The 26,397-nt window shown below is 40.3% G+C and overlaps 1 protein-coding gene across 5 annotated transcripts in view; it reads right to left on the reverse strand.

The window, feature by feature from the left end:
- LOC133452695 (fibroblast growth factor 12) overlaps positions 1–25,713 on the reverse strand; it is a 39,382-nt gene extending 13,669 nt beyond the window's left edge. For 2 of the 5 annotated variants that reach the window (XM_061732244.1, XM_061732245.1), the window contains exons 1-4: positions 8,836–9,964; positions 7,423–7,470; positions 4,597–4,707; positions 608–711 (exon numbers count right to left, since the gene is read on the reverse strand). In XM_061732244.1, the coding sequence (XP_061588228.1) occupies positions 608–711; positions 4,597–4,707; positions 7,423–7,470; positions 8,836–9,031 (459 nt within the window). In that variant the 5' untranslated portion in view covers positions 9,032–9,964. Of the gene's footprint in view, positions 1–607; positions 712–4,596; positions 4,708–7,422; positions 7,471–8,835; positions 9,965–15,293; positions 15,719–25,486 lie in introns of those variants that run through there. The other 3 variants (XM_061732248.1, XM_061732247.1, XM_061732246.1) reach the window with 3 other exon arrangements.
- Between the last annotated feature and the right edge of the window lie 684 nt (positions 25,714–26,397).

Genomic DNA, 26,397 nt, shown 5'->3' on the forward strand with positions numbered 1-26,397 from the left:
GTCCCTCTTTACAACGTGTACTCCTGAGTCTTTAAATCCAAGGAGAATTTCTGCTAATGTGGTGAGATAAATCTCTATCTATGGCAGGTTTATTACAGTCATGCGGCACTGTTGACTAAAGGTAAAATGTGCATGCTTTCAATAGCACACATTGTAGTTATTCTGGTCCATGTACAACAGAAATCCTGCACAGGGGAAGGTTTAACAAAGCAAGTGAATTAAAAGACAATACAATGCATATCAATATCTGTTTATAGCTCCCACACAGCACTTTCTATAGGTAGCCAGTAAAAGAGGGAATAGCCATTTTAAAATGGGCAGAGCTCAAACTTGACGTGAAATTAAATGTATAATGTGTGCTTTGCTGCTTCAAAGGTGGGGAGTGGGGGGGGGGGGGGGGGGGGTTACTGCAGAGCAACACAAAAGCAAATCTGAAGAGCTCTTCAACTGAGCAGAGATGAAAGACTTTGCAATGGATGAGTCTTTACTGCAATGGGATATTAAAACAGAAAACAAGCAGAACAAAATAAAACACGTGTAAATGAATAATTATGCATGGTGTTGGCACAGAGACTTACAGCGACCTAACGGTGTGATTAGAGCTTACCGAGCTGTAGAGCATGCCTTCGCCATTCATGCCTATGTAGAGGCCACTCTTCACCCCCTGGATGGCCACCACTCTCAGACCCACGGGAATAAGATTAAACAGAGCTGCAGAGCAGGGAGGAGGGAGGCAGAGAGGTTTACAAACAGGCAGAGACAAAAGCAAGATATCAGGGGGAAAGGACAAAACAGGACAATTGTGTTTTCCCTAAACTCTTATGGACACAATGGGTTAGGAGCTCTGTTGTTTGACTATCTGTCAGTAGTGAGGCAAACAGTTTAGGACATGACAATGAGAAAGCCGATGCACCTCAAAGTGAGATCTTACCGCTAAAGCAATCATTAAAAACTTTCTGACGACAGCTAACGTGCAGGTGGTCAAAATGGCAAAGCTCATGGGTATCTTTGCACGGCTTGATAATTTTATATCTGGTGAGTGCATTGAAGCAACTTTGCCAACAAAGTTAAATGTATTGACTTTTTCAGTCGATTTGAGCATTGTTATTCAGATACTGCAAGCCAGTATAACAAATGTGAAGTTATGTTCAAGAGTGGCGAAAGGATCCCTTTTAAAGCATTTCAAAACTGGTTTAGTTTTAGAAAATCTGTATTAGGACTTGAAGTCAGCTAATCTCCCACATTATGGATGAAATTGTCCTCTTTATCTAAGAAAAAAAAAACACTGCTGTTTCCATGTTTTGCTGCAGGGACGCATAATAAAACAGATGGTCATGTCTAACAGAACCAGCCACAGAAAAAAGTGCTTTTATGATGATGATGATGATCCTCACACCCCTTCCTCGCTAAATCTAAGATCTATGACTTTGTGCTGTGATGGGGGTGTGGGGACAGTCTTTACCAGCTTCTTGTATTGCTGGAATGACTGTCCTGCAAGTGTCAAGGGGGAGTATCAGATAAAGCTAGCAGGGAAAAGCTGAGAGGTGCCAAAATGGATCTCTCCTCCGAGATGATTCAATTTCACTCACGGAATATCGACGTGCTGCCAGTGGTTTAAACCTGCCCTCGGGCCACTGGAGCAGGTGATACACACTGACCACTCTCCACTCTCAGATATATCCTTGAAAGCTGCACAGTAGCCGGTCAACACCTTAAATTATGTTTTTTGAGGCTCTCAGATCTCTTCTATGTTTTACTTTCTCTTCTATTCCTTTCACCTTCTTGCTCCACTTTCCATTGGCATTTCACGGCTGTTTTATGTGTCTCTCTGATGACCGGCAGCGACTGTCACAGCCACCAACCTCGGATCACCCTGGCTTGTGAAGTGGAGGGAAAAAAGATGTAAAATATGGCATTTCACTGCACTGTTTTGGTAGTATTATAATCTCCTGTTCAATGTCCAATTTCCTTGCCCCCAAAAAAAGACAGCAACTCACATTTGACTGCCATCTAAATGTCAAGGTTTTCTATTTTCAGTTCAAGCAGGTGATAGATTTTCATATTACTGCAGCAATGAGTGCTGTTAGAATATCTGATGAGTGTCCCGGTGGAAATTCCTCTTCCTTAATAACCTAAACTGCTAAAGGAGAGGGGCTGGACTGCAGCACAGGGTGTTACGGGATTTCTGCAGATCATCTACTGTCAAAATGACAGACAAAATAGGTTCAAATACAGCAATAAAGCTAAATCCTTGAAACAGCAAGTCTTCCAGTTGAGCAGTAATCGGCTTGAGGAAAGTCCTGCAGGTATTGACAACGGGATGTGCATTTCATGTGAAGACTAGTGGCTCAGCAGGAGCCCTGCTGGAAAGTTTCAAAAACATACTGAGCCAAATATGAAATGCATAAGGCACATCTCTAAATCCAGGGAGGAACTGAAATCTAAAGATATCTGGTTAAGGATTTACAGTGCAGCAGGTAAAACATGTTTACTCATGTCTTCATTTAATTTCTTCAGCTACACTTCACACCCCAGAGCATCAGAGATGGAACGAGAGGGAATGCCTGATACTGCAGGCATGTCATTACCAGCAGTATCACTCCGGAGCGTCTGCGTTTGAAGGTAATTACCTGAAAACTCTGAGGCTCTAGAATGGCACATGAATAGCTGATGATAATGAAATTACGAACTGTTCAAATTTGAACATGGTGTTAATTAAATGACTGGTGTTTAACAGCTACTGCGGTTAGTTAACTGTAGCTTTGTCAGTAGGTTATGCTTCCCTTTCAAGTAATTTCACTTTCTACTGTAGAGGCAGAAAGTAACTTTCTTTGAGCTGAATCCCATCCTTAACATTTTTACAAAACAGAGGCTATTATGTGTTTGATTGTTTACTTTCCTCAGCACTTTAATATAGACATATGGCAAATAATCAAAAACAAAATTGCGTGTGTGACGAGTTTAGATTGCAAATATGCAGGCGGCATCATGCTCCCCAGTGCAGTCAGTCCCGCTGATCCACCCTCTGATGATAAATGTCTGCTTTCCATCTGCCACTGCTGAGGATGCTGCAGGTCAGAGGGTGAAATGGTTCAAGGGTGGGGGTAATCTATTATTCTAATATTAATCCATGCAGGCAATCAATAGTTCAGTACAAGACCTGCATACCAAATATTGCTTCTCCATTTCCATCTCTTATAATCATGCTCCCATTTTCTTTTGCTTTCTTTGTCTTTTCTGCCTCTGCGTCTTCCACTCAAAACAATTCAGATATCTTTCACAGCTCTTCTTGCTTTCTACTGCTCCCTCTGTTTCGTCCTTCGGACTTTCTCTGAGCTGGAAGCATCTCATATAGCGAATTATTCATTTAGTACAAACGGAGAAGGTGGTATTTTTAGTTTGCTATGGCTGAATTATTCACTGCATTCAACCATCCCTCAGCAAGCAGGACTGCTAACCTAAAAGCTTACTTAGAGATATAGGAAACCCTTACAGAACAAAAACGATCACCTATAACCTTAATAACACAAGAAAGGCACCTAAAAATAAGAAATGTTCTCAAGTACCACGGATGAAATGCATTATGCGGATGCTGAATCCCCCTTATGGCATAATCCCCTTTGCCCTGAAACCCTTTGCTTCATGCTTTAAGTCGTTCTAACTGAAGAGCTGGTTCATCGTTAAGTATTAAGTGACATGTGACAGAGAAAAGGCTGTTCTTTTCATTGCAGCTCTGGCTACAGTTTCCTTACAAACTGACATAATGTTATAGAGAATCAAGATCACAATTGGCTTCCTGCCTGGCTTCACTCCAAACTAGGAGTGTCATCATTATCACTTTGATGACAATTTTTCACCCACATGTATATTGTCTTTGATGTTTCACGGGAAACTCTTGTAAAAAGCCTCACTTTTAATGTACAACACTTTCAACAGACCAAACTTATTTTCCCCTTTTTTTCTGTTCTCCTGGATGTATGGTAACGGAGAGCTCGAGGGGGACTGTACCCTGGAGACAATGTATACCCTGCTATACCGCTATGGAGAATTGTTTGGTGGTTAAGTCTTGTAAAAAAAAGGGTCGGGCGGGGGGGTGTACAGTCGTTTCCAAGAAGAAATTCTGCTGTGATCATCACATAAGCCTTGAAGCTCTATAAATCGACACAAACTGACACTTACAACTATGCAGTGTGCAGAGAACATGTTTACTTAAGTGGTTCTCGGTTAGGACGCTAGAATCAATTTCCCTTTAAGAAAATGCAAAAATGTACATTGTTGCAAGCAGGAACTGAGAAGCATTTGAGAAGCCATTTGGTGCATTTATATCCCTGAGATTGCATAACCGGATGCAGAAAAGAGGGCATCCTTGCAGAGTTGGCTGAACAGTTCCCTTTAGAACTGTGGATTTCAGTGAAGAAAATCCATTTTAGAAAGACTTTTCTTAGACTTATTTTGGAGGCCCCAAATGTCATCTGTTATATAAGAATTAAAAATCATGAAGTATCTAAGATGTTTTAGAATGTTACATAACCAACTGACTCACTGACATTAAATGTTTTAAGATGGAAGCTGTAGCATCCAGGATGCTCCACTCACTGTTGTCGCTGTTCTCGTCCTTGCTGCCGTCGATGGTTCCATCCGGCTGCATCTGCAGGTAGAAGCCCTGCTGGCTGAACAGTCGTGTCACGATGCCTTTCAGCTGTGGCTCTGAAAAACACGCACAAACACCCACCACACGCACACACAAACACACACAGACACAAACACACCCATCGGCCCCATTCCCACCAAGAATATGTTAGAACAACAGCCTCTTGAAAATGTTAACATTCAGTTTTACCTATGAATCACAGATGTTTCACTCAAGCTGCATTCAGGGCTGAAATTGCCACAAAGACGTTTATCATAAACACAATAAAATGTAGTTGCGCTTTATTCATACCAGTTGTTGCATGTAAATAATACGAAGGTAGGAGACTTGTCAGAAATGATCTGTTGCACCACATACTATCATAATAGGGTTTGGCTTGTGAGCTTTTACAATAAGTAAACCATAACAGAAAATCAATACCAATGTTGTTAGTTTCTCATGAGACTTATTGAATCTAATACAGATAAGTGACTGCCTTGGCATCATTTGAAAACCCTTTCAAAATTACATGATATGTCATTGGTTTGTCTTTTTTTTCTTGTTTGTACAAAGTTCCAAAAAAAGTTTTAGAAATAATGTGACTGGCGGTCAATAAAATTGCTGGGACAGACACATTTTCTCAGGTTACTTATTTACTGAGGGGTTCCAAAGGTATTTCTCACCCTTAAGAAAATTGACCCAAATTTTTTCTGTCCTTTTTATTTTTCTTCTCCATTAGGACAACCCAAAAACCGACCTCCAACTTTGAAGGGTAGCACTTTTGGCACCTGGCCAGAGTGCAGCTCAGAGAGCTCCACACTTCAAGGGGAGCAGGTGGAAATGAGAATTAGCTCGGGGCGAAGACAGTCTCTCAGCTCCGGGCAATGCCGGGGAAAAACGGATGAGAAGAAAACGATCTTTATCTGGGGGGAAATGTGAACTGAGTCTCCACGGTCTATCTGGTGTCCAGCAGGTCTTTTGATTTCATGTTAGCAGACAGAACACGGTGTCAGATGGCATCATTAGTGTAAAGCAGACTTGGTTTGTGGCTTTTCACAGGGCAGTGGTGTAGGTGAAACGGTTAGTGTTTGCCAAATCTTGAAAACAACTTTGCGAATGATCAAAACCACTTTCTGTCCTCCAAAAAAATAGGGAAAAAAAGTTGGGCAAAGTATACAGTCATATCTTTCATAAGGCTCACTGTGAATAATGAAAGTATAATGTTGTATTTTTTCTACTCAATTATCTGAAAAGGGGAACAAATTCTGCATATTGCCACAATTTGGTGGCGCTTAGTGTCATTTTACAGCACTATACAGTATAAACTGTAAATGGCTGCTTTGCAGGTATTTGTGCTGTGATAAATGGTGTATGTGATTGGAAGAAAGGAATATGAAGGAGTCGGACCGTCCTCCAAGGTCAAAACAAGGCTCAGAGGAGACATAATTCATTTTAGTCCAGCCAGGAACAAAGAATCCCAAATGATTTATCAAAAAGAAACATTTTCAAACTAGCTGTATAAGAGAGATTTGGAGAACACAAGGTTTTACCAGGTCTGAAGTTGAGGAAAACAACAGATGTTATATAATTGCTTAAAAGAGGATCACTTCATAATTATAACTACAAGAAAAAGATTTCTCAAAGGACAGGGAAGAGACATCTTACAGAGAGACTAGGCTAAATAACTGACCACAGCAAGAGTGGGTTCACATCTGTTCAACATCATCCTGACCATCAGTTCCCAACTCACCTACCCCTTGGTTAGAGCCATCAATTCCTGGGACAGGCCCTTCATCATCCATCATGGGCAGGTTGAGGAGATTGTGAGCATGTGTGTATGTGTGTGTGTGTGTTCATGTGTGTGTGAAAGCACATGGGAGTGTACATATCAGTAAATCACATGCGATAACTACACTTCCATAAATTACTGCCACACCAACTGCACCCCCGGGCAAAAGCTGACAGCCCGTCAGTTCTAGTCATTTAGTAGGAAGTATGTGCACTGTAAGCTTTTGTGTGGTGTGTGTGTGTGCGTGTGCGTGTGCGTGTGTGTGTGTGTGTGTGTGTGCGTGTGCGTATGTGTGTGTGTGTGTGTGTGTGTGTCTGTGTGTGTGTGTGTAGGGTCAAACAGACTTCTAGTGGCATGTTTGTGTGTAAAAGATGTCTTTCAATAACAAAAAAAAACTTAAGATCACGCTGCGGGCGAACAGACCATAAGAACAACAATAGATTTACTTCATACCAATACAGATGGACAAAAACATTCACTTATGTTGAGATGGCATCATGACCATGGAATGACGGATGACCACCTGTTCTGATATAGTGTTTGACAAAGAGGGGAACATCATATCGATGCACATCAATAAAAACTGCAACAACGGGGTCTGCTATCAACACACATGTACAGACACAGAACGAGGAGCAGGGGGAAAAAAAACGTACAGACAAAGAGAATGAGACTGAAACCAAATGAGAAGAGATAGCAACAGACGACTGGTTGTTAGGAGAGTCTCGGCTGGTAAAGGAGATACAAATTAAGCTTTGGAAAGTCGAAGAAATAAAAAACCACAAAGAAGGAGGAATGAAAGAAGGAAATCAGCAAGGGAGAGGGTGGTCGGCTGTCGGACAGGTATTGAAGCCCCAAGGCCCTCCCCACCCTCTTGTCCCCGACCCCACCCACCCCTCCCCACCCCACTCCCTGGCCGAGGGGGGTTGTCGACATGGGCGCGAGAGATGGGGTGGACACGAGGAGAAACACAGCACACACAAATGGAGGCTGAGCTACTGACCTAGCCTGCAGCCCTTATGGGACACCTGTGGAGATTTCGAGGGTGCATCTTACGAGGTGTGGGAGTGGGGGTGGGGGGAGGATAAAAGCAAAAACAACAGTCTTTTAAACAGGCAGAATTCATAAATTTTCCAGTGTATCGGCTGTTTATAAGCAAATATATGGCAAGGCATCAGTGGAAATGTAATCAGATAGAGGACATACAGCAACTGCTTATATTTCCTTTATGCCTGTGGGGATTACCTACCTGCTAAACAGTGTCTTCAAGACTGACAGCTTTTCTTTTTTTTTTTGTCTCTCTGTCTACTTAATTTCAAGTAATTTGTGACACTTCTGGCTCAGAGACTGTCTGATGGGGCTGATAGGGGTTTTAGTCTGTCTGTCTGTCTGTCTGGCTGGCTGGGAGACCGTCTCTGTTGTCGTCCCGCTCTGCAATAAACACCGCCGTCGGTCTGCCTCGTTCCTCGTCAGTCTGTCTGTGGCATTCTGTCATTAATCACAACGATAGAACTATCTGGCCTATCTGGATGGGGGGAAGGAGGGTGACTTGCACCATCGGGTTGTTGTCTGTGCACCATGACAGACTCACTGGGGAGCCTGTGCCATATGGGGATAGACCCTGCATGTATATAAATTAGTTCTTAATGGCAAAGGCTATACCTCCCTTCACTGCAGTAAAGCTTCTTCTCTGCAAAAAAAAAAAAAAAAAAAAATCTACCATTAAAACATTTAATCTCGAAAGAGCTGCAGTGCAATGCAGAAGCAACTTAACTCCCCTTTCTATTTCCCAATCTGCATTAATACTGAATAAGGCAATTCAAAAGCAGCTTTAATTATCCAAGTTGCCTGTGCATTTCTGTTTAGAGTTGGATGGGGGGTGGGGGGCTTAGATAAAGGCTGTTTACATATAAGTGGAAAAATTTGCCGACGCTTCCATTCACAAACTGTGGCAGCAGATTTGTTTCAGGGTAAATGATTGCCCCCGTGAGGGCTCTGGCACCGTGAATACCTCCGGGACTATAACGTCACAGCTTTATACATCATTGTCCATATACAGTCAGACAGCTGCAGCTGATCGGTATGTAGAGGAGGGCTCTGTCGTGCAGCGGATGGACAGACAACAAGGAGAGAGAGACCTGCAATAAATGAAACAGGTGGATTTTTCTCTTGCACCGCGGAGGAAAAAAAATGGACCTTCTTCTCCCCCCTGGTTCCGACTGAAGCCCTTGACTGCAGTATAATGCATCTGCTGCTCCAAAGAGGGGCGGGGTGCGGCGTGCGTGTGTGCGTGTGTGTGTGTGTGTGGGGAGGGGGGTTCGGAGGATGGGGGGCGGGGAAGGGGGTTGCTTTCCCTAGACACATATAACATACGTCGGGTTTAAAAAAGGGAAAAAAAAAAATCTACCTCACTGACCTGGTCGCCGCCGAACGGGTCTTTTCTTGCCGCTGCAGAAGCGGACTTTGCTGAAGACCCCCAGAAAATGCCTCTCGCACAGAGAGCGGGGGTCTTTGCTGGGGCTGGGGCGCCGCTTGGACGTGGACACCCGGTCGCTGTTGGACTCCCTCGCCTGGCGTTTCTGCCGGATCAGGGAGCTGGCGATCGCAGCCATCTCCCCGAACCGAGTCTAAAAAAAACCGAGAGTCTATAGTTCGGCGGAGCGGAGGTCGGATCTTGATGCAGCTTTTTGATGATATAAAAAAAAAAAAAAAAAAAAAACAAAGGGGGGGAAACAAAGGAAAGAAAGAAACAAAAAAAAAGAAGAAGCGCGGAGACTGTGCTTAACCAAATGTCATCCTTGGTCAGGAAATCCTCCGAGTCCCGTGCATTATTTAGAGTCGGGCATCCTCTTGAGGAGACAGGCGCATGGAGCCTCCCACTGCTGCTGCTGCTGCTGCTTCGGGGGGTTAAATGCACTCAGGACTTGAAATCAGCGGCGATTGCGTTTATAAATGACATAAATCATCGGGAAAGGCCGCAGGGGCCGGAATATCAGTGGCGAAAAACATGCAACAGTGCTTCTAAGTTCATGCAGCAGCGTCGTCATTGGAGAGCTTTAGGTATTCCAGGTGAACAGCTCCGCGCTGAGCACGATCCCTCATCTGCACGCCACATTCGTGATTCCTGCCTTTTAATAAGGCTCCTCGCATCAGCCTTTATAAGCGCCGAAAAACAGGCGTTCAGGCACGCAGGGGGGAAACAAACTTTTTTTTTCCCCCTTGTAGTTTCAGATCATTTATTCCATGATGAATGAGACCTTCGGATGCTGATCCAGAAGCCCGGTCCTCGGTTCCTAAATGCAGTCTTGTGAAAGAGCCGCGGAGGCAACTCTGCAAGGATGCTGCAGAGCTGGAACTGAAGCCAGCGGGGAGCGATTCGCGTTTGAAAAGCAACAATTAGTTGATGCAAACGTGAGCTACGCCAGAGTGCGTGTCGTTCAAGCGCACAAATGTTTAAGTATCCTTATTTCCAGCGCGTCCCGAATGAATGGATGCTGTCAGAGTCTCACATCTTCGACACTGAGAGTGGATGTTCGCGGTCCACACCTCCCCACTCCGTCTCTTTCTCTTTCTCTCTCCCACCTCTCTCCCTCTCCAACTCTTTTCACGCAATCATACGTGATTGAGGTTCGTATTAGGAATTCTCAGGGCCTGTATAGGGAAAGACCAATCACCTGAGCGATGAAAAGTTGTGAATGTTACACATAATAATACAATGGGGAGGAAGAAGATGCGGGATGTGTGTTTTGCAGAGTGATGTATGTGCACTTTTGCCTTTATATCTATTGCCAGCATTATTTACCCGGTTATGATATGGTTACAGCTTATGTATACTTTGTCCCTTCAAACCAAAATAAATTATTGTAAATCTCTACTTCTTTAGATCTAAATCTTCATGTGTGCCACTTTTGGTCATTAAATAGATCATTTAAACTGTTGTAAAATCCTTCTAAAAAATATATATGTCTTTATCCGCTTAGGTAGATAAATAAAACATATTGTGCCATCAAAATTTCCTGAAGTCCTACAGGAATGTCTGTGACATGAAAATACCACAGGGATATGAAACAAAGGCATCCTGTTCAACCATGTATTTCCAGCTCTTTTCACAGCAGCTGGTTTGAGGGGTGGCGTTAGCATCTTAACTCCACTCCCTCTGCAGCATGCGGTTTGTTTGAAATGTGTGTTAAAATGATGCACTACCCACTTAAGCAATACAGCCAATACAGAAAGATGTGAAGATGTAAAATGATCTGAAGCTAGTGGAGTTAAATATGAGGAATCTGAATAACTGTGAACTGAGTCTGTGATGCCACAGGGTCCATACAATCTGAGCTATTCCCTAAATGACATATTTTGAGACCTAGTTGATAACTTAAAAAAGCTACAAGGTTTATTTGTTTGCTTTTTTGCCCACAACAAGTCCACTTTAAATCCTGCAGTGTACCATTATTGTAAAAGCGGATATTTACTGGACATGAGTGTGCAGTTTATTTCATGAAAGCCCCTGGCTACACATACCAAAAAGACATATTTATTCTGACAAACTGCAACAGGTTTCAGCACACAGAAAACACAGCAAACTGAGGACTGAGACAGAAACACAACATATGAATTTTGATTTGAGGCTTATCTAAAGAACAAGCTTGTTAAACAATGCCATCAAGAAACACTGCAATGATAAAACTATACGCAACAGTCCTTTTTAAGCACCACTTTGCTAATGTGTATCCACATGTCTTTGCTTATGGGGCCAAATGAAAACCAGTTAATTATTTCCACTGCAGCTGCTTTCAGCACACTAACAAATGTCCTTTTTTATTTTAATCAAGTGGACTATTTGCATGATCAGTTAAATTAAAGTTAAATAATCCTGTAAAATCCGTTTGCATGTTACACTTCAGAACATATACTGAATGGACCATCATGAGTTTGTGATAACATCCCTCTGGTTTCATGTCCATCTTTTCACACAGACACACTCTGGGAGGAAGAAACACGAGCAGCATAGCAAACCTCTCTCCCCATGATGAAACCGAATGAAATATTTAAAGGCTTTCTCTATGACTCAGTTTGACATTCTCTGTCTAAACTGAACCCATAGAGACAACAAGAGGGGAGAAGATTTTCTGTTGACTTCCACCCTATGTCCTCACCCCCTTATGTAAGATCTGGATATAGTGGATGAGGGGACTAAAGACAGGAGCAAAAGAGCTGGTACCCTGGTTAGCTCTTTGCACACTCAGCGATGTGTTTGTGTGTGCATGAGGGAAAGACAAGTTGGTAGACACGGAAGGAGAAAGACGAAGGGCAGATATAATAATTTTTATCCCCAGAGTGAGATAAACAATCTAAAAATACCAAGTTAGAAACTATGGATTGGAATCTGTTAGACTCCTAAACCAAACTGCTCATATGCCTGTATATAGTCGTTGTTAGTGAATCGTTGAAATAAATATCGTACTGTAGTATGAAAAAAATCAGTAATAATTTCAGTATGACATACATTTTCCTAACTATAAGCAGGAGGACTGTCGACTTGACCAAGGTGTACCCCACGTCTGGTCCAGATATTTTCCAGCCCCCATGACCCCCAATAGGATTAGACAGAGATGGATGGATGGATGGATGGATGGATGGATGGATGGATGGATGGATGGATGGATGGATGGATGGATGGATGGATGGATGGATGGATGGATGGATGGATGGATGGATGGATGGATGGATGGATGGATGGATTTCCAGTATGCTTCTTTGAAAAAAAGTCAGAAGAAAAAATGTAATTACAGATTTTTTTTACGTGTGTGTGTGTATATATATATATATATATATATATATATATGTTTTTGCTCCTGAATGCGGTGTGTGTGTCACTTTCAAAAACTATGAATGTTAAATGATGAAGGAATGCAGTTTTTTCACAGTAAGTGATGTATACTGACATCCAGTGGTCACGTTGCACATAGCAAATGATGTTCACTCTGCCTTGCAGCAAACCACATCTAGATGTTGGTAGGCTAAATTACCAGATTAAGAGAAAAGGAGGAGAAAAAATGCAACCTTGGCACTATTTCACTTTTCACCTCTGCTCTTCACTGTCAATTTTCATTTGGCAAATGCAACATCGATGCTTATTCTTGTTTTATGCCTATCCCACATTTGCTTGCCCTCTTCATGTTTTCACTACTTTGACCTAAATGGCCAACAGTCAATTCATGTGCTGTTATCTGTTTTTAATTGTGCTATTGTTTATGTTCTAAACATGAACTTAATTTATTAAATGTACACTCTGGAACTTGTCACAAACACAAATTCCTACACTGACAAACTATTGTCCTCTGTGTGTGTTTTTCTACAGTGATAATGCTGCTCTTGTGTGTAGAAGGACCTGTTGAACAGACAGATATTAATGGTTCATTGTGAGATGATAAACACACATTCAGCAAGGTGACATGATTGAAGCATTGTTTTTTGTTAATATAGTACTTCTGACATGGTATTTTTTATAAAATATAACTTGAAATGTGCTGAGTACTCATTTTTTTCTACTTTATTTTATCAGCTAATCAGTCATGCCAGATTGTCATGTTAAATTTATAAAATGCATACATTACATAACAATTAAATAAATTGATTTAAACCAAAGCTTCAATGTCCTTGTGGTTCTGCCATAGGTACATTACAGGAGACACTTAACAACGTATGTATGTGTGCTGCCATCTTGTGGTGGATAAACAAACCACTGGTGAGCTGAAAGAAACTAGCAGATGTTCTTAGTCTGAAGTTTGTCACTTCAGTGTCCTTGAAATACTTCACAGATTTGTTGACTCATAATAGCTCGAACTAAATTTCATAGTGTATGCTTCCTCAACTTTCTTACCATGTATGGAGGAGGTGCTGTGCTAAAATGTTAGCGATAAGAATCATTCTGTGGCTCATAATACCCATCAAAATATTTCTATCAACACAGATTGTCATATAAATGTGATATGTCTATGTTCTCAAAGCATTCAGAGTAAGTTGTATAGATCACACGAACAAAGCTGTTCCATTTAAATTACTTCCAGTGTCACAAAACAAGAAGCAATATTGAAACATGGGCATTCCAAGCAAGTGTGAGGGTAAAATACCCCAAAACCAGCATTAATTGCATGTGTTAGAAAGTACAAGTTATCCAAAAGTGACAACTCATGTTACATTGATATAAGTCACTGATAAACTGTCCAAAGAAATATACAGCATTAAAATAAAGGGAAACAAGACTTGTGAGAGTTCCAATTTTGTAAAATACAGCCTGAGACCAACTGAAGTACATGTAGGTTGGGCCACCAGTCTAGCAGAAGTATACTGAATCAGCAAATAAAGCAGTAAGATTTTGGGGGAGAATGCAGGTTTACACCCCGTCCTCCAAAGAATTGAAGCATAATCATCCACTCTTTTTTAGGAGTAGTTGGTAAATCAAAGAACAAATATTGAAAAGACTTGACAAGTTTGTAAAGGCAAATAAAATAAATACAGCTTCAGTAAAAGTCTTTAACTGAAAAAAATCAATCTTAGACAGCTAACTGAAATTGTGCATTCACACTTTGCATACATTTCTATGAGCACCATGAGCTGACTCATAAAGTTTTGATTGAGGTCATAAGGTTCATCAAACAGTGAGCAGAGATCCGGGATAGGGACTGATAGTACTTTATATCCGAGTCCTAGGATCCCAATGTGCAAGCTGCTTTTGGTCCAACTACCTCAGAGGAATCAACTGTGCTTAATGGAGTTTCTAATTGTCTGCCCTGAATTTGAGAGCTCAGATACTCCAAGTGATGGAAGGAAGTAAGAGAAGGTAGTCCATCTCTCTCCCAGCAAATAATACAATTGTTTTGCTTTGTTTTGATTTTTCTTTTTTAGTTTTTGAAGGTACTAGAGTTGTATCATGAATGAACAACTGTAGCAATGCAGTCAACTGCCTGGGAGATGACTAGAGGACATGCCAGGGACCTTAGGCTTGTTGCCAAACACTGGTAAGTGGTGGTGATTCGGGCCTTTGAGAGCATGTGTGTAAGTTTTTACATTTTCAGAAGAAGAATATTTTTGTCTACAAATAAAGAAGGCTATGATTAAAGGGAATGTTGATTTCCCAGCTAACTAAAAAAATCTGACCTTATAAGCACTGTTCAACAATATGTATTAAGTAGACAGAGCCGAAGTGAAGCTTACTGACTTTTTTGGGAGCTAGTGAGCTAATTTCACTCTTGCTTAAGAAGTAAACAAAACACAAAATGTTTCACTTAAACTCAAAAGAAGAGTCCCCATTATACAGTTAGTTAATTTTAAGTTAAGTTCCTAGTTTTTACTATTAAAAAGGATTCCTGACTATAAATGTTATCAATTTGTCAAGTTTGATTCTATGAAAAGTTGGAGTGTATCTGCCATGGCGCTGTCCATGGTGCTGAACCGCGCTGCCTGTTTGGGGCCCTCAAGGATCGCTGACTGTTTTGGCCCTGAACTTTAATGACTTGATGGCTGCATTGTCTGCATTTTGGCATATCTCAGATGCAGCACCTGAACACATATATACCTCGGCCGGGTTAAGCTTTTTTTGGAGCCCCTGCCTTCTTCTAAGGAGTATGATCACAGCTCCGCGGTGGCTGCCAGCAGCTCTCCGCGGCGCATGCAGCTCGGGACGGATGCGAGGAGCACAAGGAGAGGCTCGGAAGATGTCCCTCACACACCCGGGTGTTGCATGAAACCACTCACCCCTTGTCATCGTTCCGTATATATATATATACATCATCATTTCTGTTATAAAGCTCTATAGTGAGAAAGCATGCAAAAGCAAAGGCAGCGTTGAAGCTATATATGTTTGTCTCTCACCGTCGGTGATAGTGGTCGACTTCGATCGTTGTCCACAGAAACACTGCAGCATATGCGCTCCTTTCTGAAGGAATGGCCTCAGAATCCTCATTGATTTGGGTTGATGGGAGCCTTCCTCAATCCAAACAATCGGACAGCGCTATCACAACACAGCAGGGTCAGGCAGCATAGCCAGCACAGCCAGCCTCTCTGTAGGCTCACAAACAGCCCTCACAACGCCGGAAGGGCACAGTCTGCAGGACAAATCACGCTAAAACGAGGCATCTTGAGTGATCCCCCCCTTTCCCTCTTCCTCTAACCCTATCTCTCTGTCTTTCCTCTTCTCCTCCACCGACGGTCATCCGCGTTCACGGAGCACACTCCTCTTCCGCCACAGCAAGACAACGCAAGGACGTTACAATGTGCTCTTAATTGTACATCCCCCTGCCTCCGCGTCTTCACCGGCAGCAGACGTAATAGCAGGGACGGATTGGAGAAAGGAGAGATCATGGAGGAGGGAGGGAGGGAAGGGAGCATGCACGCTGAAGTTAAACTGCAGGGGTAAGTGGCAGGACCGGCCCTGGGAGAGGTAATGCGGAGCTGATGGTTAAAGTCGACGAAGGGCTCAGTGGCGTCAATTCAGTGGAAGCTAAGGTATGGCAAGGTTACGAGTCACAGAACTGAACTAGAGAATCAATCAACACGTCCAGCAAATACTCATCACAGAAGTCTGCTATGGAGCTTATCTGTGTGGTCAAGAAAATGTGAACTTTTTCAAATGCAGTCTCGCTCACTGCAAAAACTCAAAATCTTATTATATTTGTCTTATTTCTAGTTAAAATGTCTAATTTTTAGTCAAAAAATCTCATTACACTTAAAACAAGAGTCATTACCAGAAAAATAACTTGCTATTTGACCATTTTCATCTGTTTCAAGTAAATTTTCACTTGAAATAAGTAGAAAAATCTGCCAGTGGAACAAGATTTATCTTCTCATTACAAGCAAAACATCTTGTTCCATTGGCAGATTTTTCTACTTATTTTAAGTGAAAATCTACTTGAAACAGGTTAAAATGGTTGTTTTTGAGTCTTGTCTTAAATGTAATGAGATTTTTTTTTTAAAAGAGACTAAAAATTAGACATTTTAACTAGAAATAAGACAAATATTCTTGTTAAGATTTTGAATTTTTGCAGTGTATAATAACTAGTGAAATCGATCGTGTTGTTCTTATTTGCATTTGTAGTTATTCCATAAATGTATTTAAAAAAACAAACATTTACATTTAACCCTTGAAGCAAAGGTGTGGCGGCTGCCATACCTTGCCATACCCAATTGACGCCCCTGCAGGGCTGCACAGATTTTGGAGAGCAGAAACCAGCACTTTGACACTTTTTTTCCCTTCCACAAATCCATGGGGAACAAGCGGACAACGCAACGCAGAGAGGCTACGTCAGCTGCAGCCCATCGCTTTAAAAGTCATCGATGATCCCACAGCTAGATACTACCAGAAAGTTTGCGGCTCAAGCCTGAATTATGGTTCCGCGTTAAATCGACGCAGAGCCTACGCCGTAGCCTACGGCGTAGGGACGCGTCGGTGCTTCAGTCACTGCGTTATGAAACAGGCATAAGTGGAAACCTTCAGTGTCATTCTAGACTGCGAGCTGCGTCACCATCAATATTTCAGTGTTGTAGATGGTCGAAATAGAGATGATTTGTGTTAATACCACATGGCTGAGTTTGATAATCGGGCAATGGATATTAAAGCACATTTAAATGTTTTGAATGCGCCGTTTGTTACGCATGCGCTGTAGACACCACGAAGCAACTTCAGTCCGTTTTAAATCAATTAATTTCTATTTTATAATTTAAAAATTGAATATCAGAGCAAAGGATCATTAAAAACACAAAAATGCACTATGAAAAACCAGGCAAAAATAGCATGTAATTAAAACGTAAATATCTCTTTATTCCACAAACCAGCATTTAAACTCAAGAGTGATCGCAGGAAGATTGTGTGCATGCTTATTCCGTGAAAAAGACTAAAGTAATCATCATCACATAACACAGCAATCACGCGGTGCTTAAATGAATAAGACATTTGCAAATGGTGCAGTCACTGAACTTCAACTCAATGGCTGGAATTCTGAATGACCGTACATAGTAGGAACTGAAATCAAGTAAACTTAAAAGGTTTAAATGTCCTATTTTCAATTGTGAGCCATGTTCCAAAAGTAACAGTTGGTTGCCTTGCAAAACAGGATGATTAGGCTCTATTCTGAGCCGCAATCATGTTGCAAAAGGGCTACGATAGGCGGGACAATGTGCTGTCTTGACCACTAGAGGGAACTATGTCATAAATAACTGGGAGTCAGCCAGAGGCGAAATCTATGACCATGTGGTCGATAGAGAAAATAGACACTTGAACCAAGATCGACTTAAGATAGAAAAGAAAAGGTTTGGCATGCAAAGTAACTGCAACTTTTCGACGTTGGCAAGTAACGGGGGTCTTTTAGGCAGCATTCCTCTGTCTAGTCTTCATGCAACTTTGCATCACAAGGACATCAAATTATTTAGCACCTAATCCCCTCGCTGTGATCAATGTATGATACAGATAAAAGAACACATCGTGTCAGCAAAATGCTTCAACAATAAAAGCCATGCAAATGAGAGAGGAATGAAGACAGGAGAGAGTGAGGGAGCTGGCACCCAACCCAGTCACAGATATGGTGATGGTGCTATATAAGGTTATCAATATACTGTCCTGCTGCAGAGACACCCCCCACCTGCAGACACAGCCGTTGGGGGAAAGAAAAGAAGGGGGAAAGTATAGTATACAGGTTATAGTATAAGGGGAAATAATGTGCTATTAGCCCTATACCAGAGATATTATCTTTGATAAATTCATTTGACACCTTGGTACCACCCCCATAATCACAAAATTATATACTAACCGGAAAATGTTTCTTAAAAAATTAAACAAAGTACATATAAAAATAATAAACTTACCCAGTGTATTCATAATGATTAGAAAAATAATTGTTTAAATCATGTTTAAAGACAAAATTGGAACTGTTTTTTATTTCAATATAGAATAAACACTTCCATTTTTTTATAATTTTTTTTCTGTGCTATTTCAGTCATTAAAGGGTTGAATAGCAAAATTCTGAATCACTTATGTATTTAATCATTTTCTGTTAATGGTTAACAGGTTAACAAAATGATTTAATTGTGAAATTAACTTAACAATCCATGCTCGCATCCATCCATCAATTATCTAAACCTGCTTATTCCAGTTCATGGTCCCAGAGTTCTGCAGGAGCCTATCCCAGCTCTCACTCGGGTGAAATGCAGGTTTACACTCTAGACAGGTCGCCAGTCCATGCAATGAACTTAACCAGATTTTAAAAAAAGCTTGCACTTGGTTTATGTCAATAAAATTAAATAAATAAAATTGTACACTGCATGGTGGCCAGAAGAGCTAGCAGTACAAATGTGAGTACAAATGAGTTAGTTACATGAAGGGTATGTGGGATGGCAGTCCTTTTCTTGGTTCCCTGCTCCTAAGCTGGAGTTGGAGTCCATAAGATCTGTGAAAGCAGGTGTATAAGCAAGTGCAGACATGTATAGAGAAATGGAGTGAGCAGAGCAAATCAGAGAGCAAATGGGGACTATAAATGCCATACTTCTAAAGACCAATATCCCAATATCAGAATCTCAAAAAAAGAAATACTGCCCAACAACAGATGATTCACAAAAGATACAAATGAAATTCGGAAACTTCATAATCGAGGACTGAATCGCTGTAAAATCCACAGATTCATCAGCTTTATTTGGTTTGGTGTGGACAGTCTCATGAAAAGGGAGCAGTAATCTCTTCCCCTCCAATCATGGTTCTCCATTACCTGTCCACCCCAGCCCTCTCCAACACTAGTTGTAACTGTATCCTGTCTGTACCCAGATGTGTCTGTAATGGCATTGTGGAAAGATGCTAGACAAGCCATCTCTCATTTCACCTTCCTCAAAATACCAACAGCAGGGAGGTTAAAATGTTCACCTTGTAAGGCGATAGCAGCTTTATTTGTGAACAAAATGTATCATGTATTGCACTTTTACAAAATGTCAACGCTCCCCTCAATATGGAATGCGGCCAAACCACTGACACTCAGTAATATCTCAAAATTGAAAATGTGTTCCTTCATAATTAGGGGAAATTGTGATTCTTTTCCACAAACTTGTTGTGAACTACAGAACCATGCAGCTGACAGCTCTCAAAGTCACCTCTGTGAGTTGGGCGGCTTTTTATTTTATGTTTGTGAGATACTTAAAAACTTTTGTTTAAAGACATAACCTGCAATTTCATAGCACTCTATAACCTAATTTCAACAAAAGTTAAAAAAAAAAAAGAAACAAAATTACCGCATTTCAACACCGATTAACCTTAAACTAAATCAATGATGGAAACATAAAAATTATCTTACACATAAACTAAAGCACATATTTAAAATGGTATTTTCATTCAATATTAATTTTAGTGGATTTTCAAAACACTAAGGTAAAATCTTTTATCAAGTGTCTAGCGCATGATTCTCCAAATCATTATTTAAATATGTTTGGACCACAATTCATTTACAGCCTTAAAATATAAATTCCAAAATGTATTAATATATAGCATTGCATTTGAGTGAATAAAATGCACTAATAATAATTAAAAGATGAGACAACCCATAGTCAAGAAAGACCCTTAATTAATGTCATTACATTGATAACTGCTAGCAAACTTATTAAAAGGTGACACATGAATGCAAAAACATCATTATTAATCTTTACTTGAAAGCATATGGTGCTAACTATCTGTTAAAACTGATCAATGTGTAAATTACGATGAGGATGACTCAGTTGTTTGCATTTGGAACAGAGTGGGGCATACTGGACGAGAAAAATAAAATCACTATGTGAAAGGTATCTGGTCATGAAAGTCATATACTACAGAGTATTGTCACCAAAGAGATTTGGTCCTTTATTTTGTAATAAATGTGTACACTATCATTAAGTTGTATAATGTAGTTTTGTATAGAATGACGGTGATGTTACAGTTTTTCTCAATCACTTTGGTACATTTCTCACATCAGAATTGAAATTCTCAAAAGTTCTTGTTCAGTTTTCACATCATCATGTCATTTGTGCAGATGAAAAAGGCAGTTTCTCATTGCATTGAACAAATTGCAAATGCTTTTGTCCATCCATGCAAATGATTGTGTACAATTCTCAGTTTTTTCGTACATTATCAATTGCTTTTGTCATGCTAATCAAAATGCTTTGTTATAGGAATCTATCAAATAGTCTCTTTCCCCAAAACATTTAGGCTATAGTTCATCATATAAGTCTTCACATGCAAAATGATTTACCAAGCCATCATAACATGTCAAGCATATATACATTTCCATAAGACATTTGTCTGTAAATATGATCTAAATTTGTAAATTCCTCCCAGGTGAATCTAGACTTTCTCTAATGAAAAGAGTTGATCAACCAATGATCGACAGTTTTCTGAATGAGCTCAAGGGAGCATCTCATGAACAATCTACTGGGGAGTATATAGGTAACCAGAGCACAATAGAAACTTACAATGTCTGACAATGGAAGGACAACAGCCAAGAAGAAGGAGAGGAAGAGGGGTGAGGCTGCGTGGTGGAGGAGTAGGAAGAGGAAGAGGAAGAGGCAGAAGAGGCGGACACATGCGTGTTCCTGATGAAATCAGAGCAACACTTGTAGACCATGTTTTGAATCATGGGCTGACTATGCCAATGAAGAAGTCATTCTGTAAATGTGAATCTTGTCTTTTCCAATCAATCTTACACGTATACATTATATGAGGTCAAATGTACAACACTTGTCATCACACCTAAACCACATTTTACATCAACATGTCCCTTCAAAGTGCCTTCAATTGCCAACATGACTAATGAATTTGACTGTCTTATCTGTACACAATGACACAATGATTAAACATTCTGATGGCACTGACAAGTATATTGACACAAAAACTTGCTTTTGAGGGATGGACTAAGGATTTTGAGCAAGAGACTGGCTTTTGCAGGTGATCCACAGTGTTTTGCTATTTGTTCAAACTGTTTTGAGAAATGCACTTGATCTTCTGCAAATTGCAAGAATGATTGGAAAAATGTACCAAAGTGATTGAGAAAAACTGTAATATTCGTGCTTCAATTTGTTTTGTTTTTTCTGTGGTGCATGTCATAATTTAATTTCAGCTCTTTCCCATACAAAAAAACCCTTTGTGTAGTGATTCTGAAAATATATCAAAGGCATCAGTTTAATCCTTTTCTCTAAGTATTTTGAGTGTGTCTAGTTTTCTCAGCATAAAAATGTGCCTCTTCAGTCACTTACTGACTGATAGCTTTGCACCTGGTTCAACCTCACATTTTTTTATTTCCATCATGTGTTGTCCACGTTGACTCTGCTGAGGACACAACAGTGTTGAAACATTAGTCTATTGGTCTCGTCACATATTTACAGGCTATGAATGAATCGGTGTGCTCACCTCTTCTTTTGGGATCTGGATGTTTGTTGTCAGCACAGCAGCTGCATTTTGCTGCAGTGTTTTTGCATTTTTAGTGTTAATGCAGTGCAGACTGTACATAGCAATCTTTGCATGCGACTTCCATCACTTTCCAATATTTAATCTCCAATATTTCCAAATAAATATAACCTAATTGTATCAGATGTACACACATTATAAAAGTGCAGCGATAGATAGATAGATAGATAGATAGATAGATAGATAGATAGATAGATAGATAGATAGATAGATAGATAGATAGATAGATAGATAGATAGATAGATAGATAGATAGATAGATAGATAGATAGATAGATAGATAGATAGATAGATAGATAGATAGATAGATAGATAGATAGATAGATAGATAGATAGATAGATAGATAGATAGATAGATAGATAGATAGATAGATAGATAGATAGATAGATAGATAGATAGATAGATAGATAGATAGATAGATAGATAGATAGATAGATAGATAGATAGATAGATAGATAGATAGATAGATAGATAGATAGATGGATAGATAGATGGAGGGCCCAAGGTCCGTATGGACAACTACATCACATCAACCACATCCACCAGTACAAAAACACACCATACCAATCTACATAGTTCAGGGCTGGGCTTTTGCTAGGACTTGGGTGTGTCCAAAAGCCACTGATCACACAGGAAAAAATGGCTGCGAAACTCTACCAACATCCACATTTTTGATCAAAAAGTATACCACTTTGGATGACTTTTGTTAATACTAGTGTAATTGGCACTCTGCCTACATTGCTTGGTTTCCTGACTGGTTGTATCCCTATCTAATGGTATCCATGGGATGTTTCTGTGTCTGGTGGTAATGCAGCCCGGAGATCAAAGTCTTATCCAGATGAACCAGAATTTGTATAAACAAGGAAAATAATTAGGATGGCTGGCCACGATAACACACACTAACAAGTGGAAAACCTGAATAGAGTCCCATCACAACCACCACTATTGTTTTAAAGCATCTTTACTGTGAAATGTAATTTTTGGATTCAGGTGCTGTTTCATTGTAACTTCAAATGCTGTTTTTCTCTCACAGCTTTACACATTAAAATCTACATAGAGAAATGTGTCTTCTCTTTGGTCCCCGTACTGAGTTGCTGTTAGTCTTGCACCAATCAGAATTCCTCCCCGAGTCTCCAAACTGAAATCGCTGATTCGGCTGTCTACTTCAGGCGAGACACTAACTACTCATAAATACTTTACACACAAAAATGAAATCATAAAAAATATAGCCTACTGTCATAATATATCACTTCAAAATCTCCCTGGGTTATTAGTTGATGTATAACTACCTCTCTACTGAACAAACAAAACATGTTGGACAAGCACAAGAAGAAAAGAAAAATTAAATTAATTAGTATGAATACAAAGTTGTTTTTATTTTATTCAGTGACAAACATTTAGTGTTTTACGACGAGACAAGGCTGTTTTTGTTGACACCATGCTGAGACAATCTTTTTAGACAATGGGGTAAAGATGAACAGAACACTAAGATTAGAAACTCTAGAAGAGTCAAATATACATACTGTGATGTACAACAGCACTGATGCATTCACTGAAATGTCCAAAAGCCATTTCATACTCTGCAAAGCTGTAGAAAGGCAGATTTTCTAAAACCAGCAACCATTCAAAACTGCCAATACTTGCATGCACCAATGCTGCAAATAAATGTCTGCAAATTGATATGTTTCAAAGGGTTAGGGGTCAAGTGTGTGTACAACAAACAAACCGATGACAGAGCACCCCAAAATATGTAACTTTTTGGCCATTTTTCTATTAGTGTCTGAAGCAGCAATTTAACTTGAATCAATCCTTGCAAAACCTCTTTTAAATTACAAAAGACTTGCACTGCAGGTAACACTTGGGAATTGAAGGTCAACATTGTGGTTAGAAGCATGATAAGTACATTTAAAAGATAAGGAGAGCAAGAGTATGGAAGATGTATAAAAAAGAAAAGAACAGCAGTACCACTCAGGTCTCTGTATATGTGCTTGTATAACCTTGTCCTCTCATGTCCAGTGAGAAATATCAACAACACAGCACACAGAGCCGGAAATGAGTTCAATGTTGAGTTGGTCAATACAGTGTGATGATGTTTGTTCAAATAACGAAACATTACTGGAACTCATGACAATAACAAACCCTTTTGGCCCTTTTTATGAAAGCTGATATTGTCATTTGGATTAGAAGACTATTAATCATCAGGGAAATGTTTGATCAACCATGCATGTAGAAAAATTGTCTTTTCACTGTGGATATCTCACTGAAACAACACATCTAACTTATTTGTATTGTCACATCCAGCTTTTTATTTCAACATCTCAACTAACACAAGTAACACAAGTTAAACAGAGATGAGTAGTTCCCACAATGTCTTGACACAGTTGTACACTGTCTTACATAAAATACAGTGCAAAGATGCAAATGCTGTGAGGCATTTTTGTATTTGAAGGAACAAAAGCTTAATCTTCTTGGGCAAATGAGGTAATTAACTCTACAGATCTCCAGTTGAGTTTAAGAAGGCCAAAGGTCTCAAGTTTATAACTTCATGTGGTGTCAGATTAGTGTGATGTGTACACTAGAGACACTCGGCTTAGGTACATTATTTCCTCATTACTTTTATATTGTGCTAGAGTGTGACTTTAGGTAAATGCTTGCTGATCTTATATAAGAGAAGGTTAACCCAGTTAAACAAGGCCAGCCAGTGCCTTTATCCAAAAATGTGCTGTGCAGGTAATGTGCGTGATGCTTCAGCCCCATGCATCTTTTAAAAGCTCTACACAATATCACACGCAAGGCATGGGGTAAGGGGAGAAATGTAAATGGTGCTGTGTATGACTGGTTACAAGCATTTAACCTTTAGACTGCACCAGTATAGTCTTTGTAGAGTATGCTTTACTGGTATATTAGTTGAAAAGCTTTGTCAACAGCATGCATGCTGATGGCTGAGGCCACACAGCCACCGCTGCACGAGGAACAGCAGCACACTCACATCTAGATGCTGAAAGTGGAGAGGCAGCAGTTTTTTTTTTTTTTTTGCCCAAATCAGCTGACAGCACTTGCAGAGTGAAGGAACGCAGGGAGCAGTGCAACTCAATCGTTTGCCATGCGCAACCCCTCAAGGATAAAATAGGAGTATTCTCACAGGAGTTGCATTTTGTGTGCAGTCAAACGTCTTCCGGTATGATGTGGAAGAATGCCTGCACCCTAAGGTTTTATAATTCTGCCCCTGGGAGGGCGAGGGGAGCACAAAACTACTCAGAAAGGTGGACTAAGCCATGTGTAACAGGGGCACAGCAGCATCGCTGCAGCACTGAATGCTGTGCAGGACGGTCATCCTCCACCTCCAGCGCAGGATCTATTCAGTTTTCTAAAAGTGCATCCGTTTTTTTTTTTGTTTTTTTTTTTATTCATTTGCAGTTTTTATTGGTAATGCATTAGATAACTAAGTCAAAGATGCTTCTTTTTGTTGTTGTTTGTGCTATAGCTACGCTATGTATAAAAATAACCCGCAAGAGGCAAATTTCTGCGCCTTAAATAATAATCGAATGCCACAATAAAATAAACTTACAAGTCATTCAAACATGCGGAAGTTTCTTACCGGCGTTTTTATCACTCATGTCCCCCTGTCGTGCAGAAGTTAAACGCAGCCAGTTGAGGTAATAATGCGTTTTCCTGGAGCGCGCTCCCTTCACACAGGACAGCCCAGCACACAGAGGCAAGTTGCTTGTTTCGTGCAAAATCTGTCGTAATTAGATCCTTCTAGGACCTCTGTTTATCTCACGGCAGCGACACTAGAGAATAAAGATGCAGAGCCCTCCGCGGTGTCCGAGCGAGTTTCCGAGAGTTTCTGAGTTACCGAGGGCTCAGGTGAAGGAGGCGGCTTTTATGTGTGCTTGCAGGGCTGTGTGGAGGTGGGGGAGTGAGGGGGCAATGTCGAGATGCAGAAATGGTGGACTAGTGACAGATCAAGCTTCATTGTGACGATGATGCTGATAGGAAGTGCTGAGTTGTGAGATGATGCATCATTTCTATCAACTTTTCCATAACTTTAGGTTTTAGACACCAGCATGGGGGTCCATGAGACTCAGTTCGCCACTCTATCACAGGGCCTCACATGTAGACAAACAACCACACACTCTCTTTCATTCTCTGATAAATAAACAGCATTAAAATGTAACTTTACAACAAAAGTCCTTGTATCGTGCACATTTTGTGCTCCGTGTTCATTCATTGACAGCAAAATCATATGATATTTTGCTGAGAGACATCAATATTTAATGTGGGGATTAGATCAATAAAGTGTCCTGTTCTTTTGATGCTGTATTGTGCTTGTTCTAGCATTGTACCACAGTATAATTCACTGTGAAACTTTGCACAGTATAGATAACCACTGCACATAAAAGACGAGCTAATTTTTTTGTATACTGTAACAGATTTGTGCAAAAAAATAAAAAGCTCTTGGGAGCGCTGCTTGTTGTTATGTAATTAGACCTAAACATAATTCAAATC

This window comes from Cololabis saira, chromosome 10 (genome assembly GCF_033807715.1).
Source record: "Cololabis saira isolate AMF1-May2022 chromosome 10, fColSai1.1, whole genome shotgun sequence".
NCBI lineage: Eukaryota > Metazoa > Chordata > Actinopteri > Beloniformes > Belonidae > Cololabis > Cololabis saira.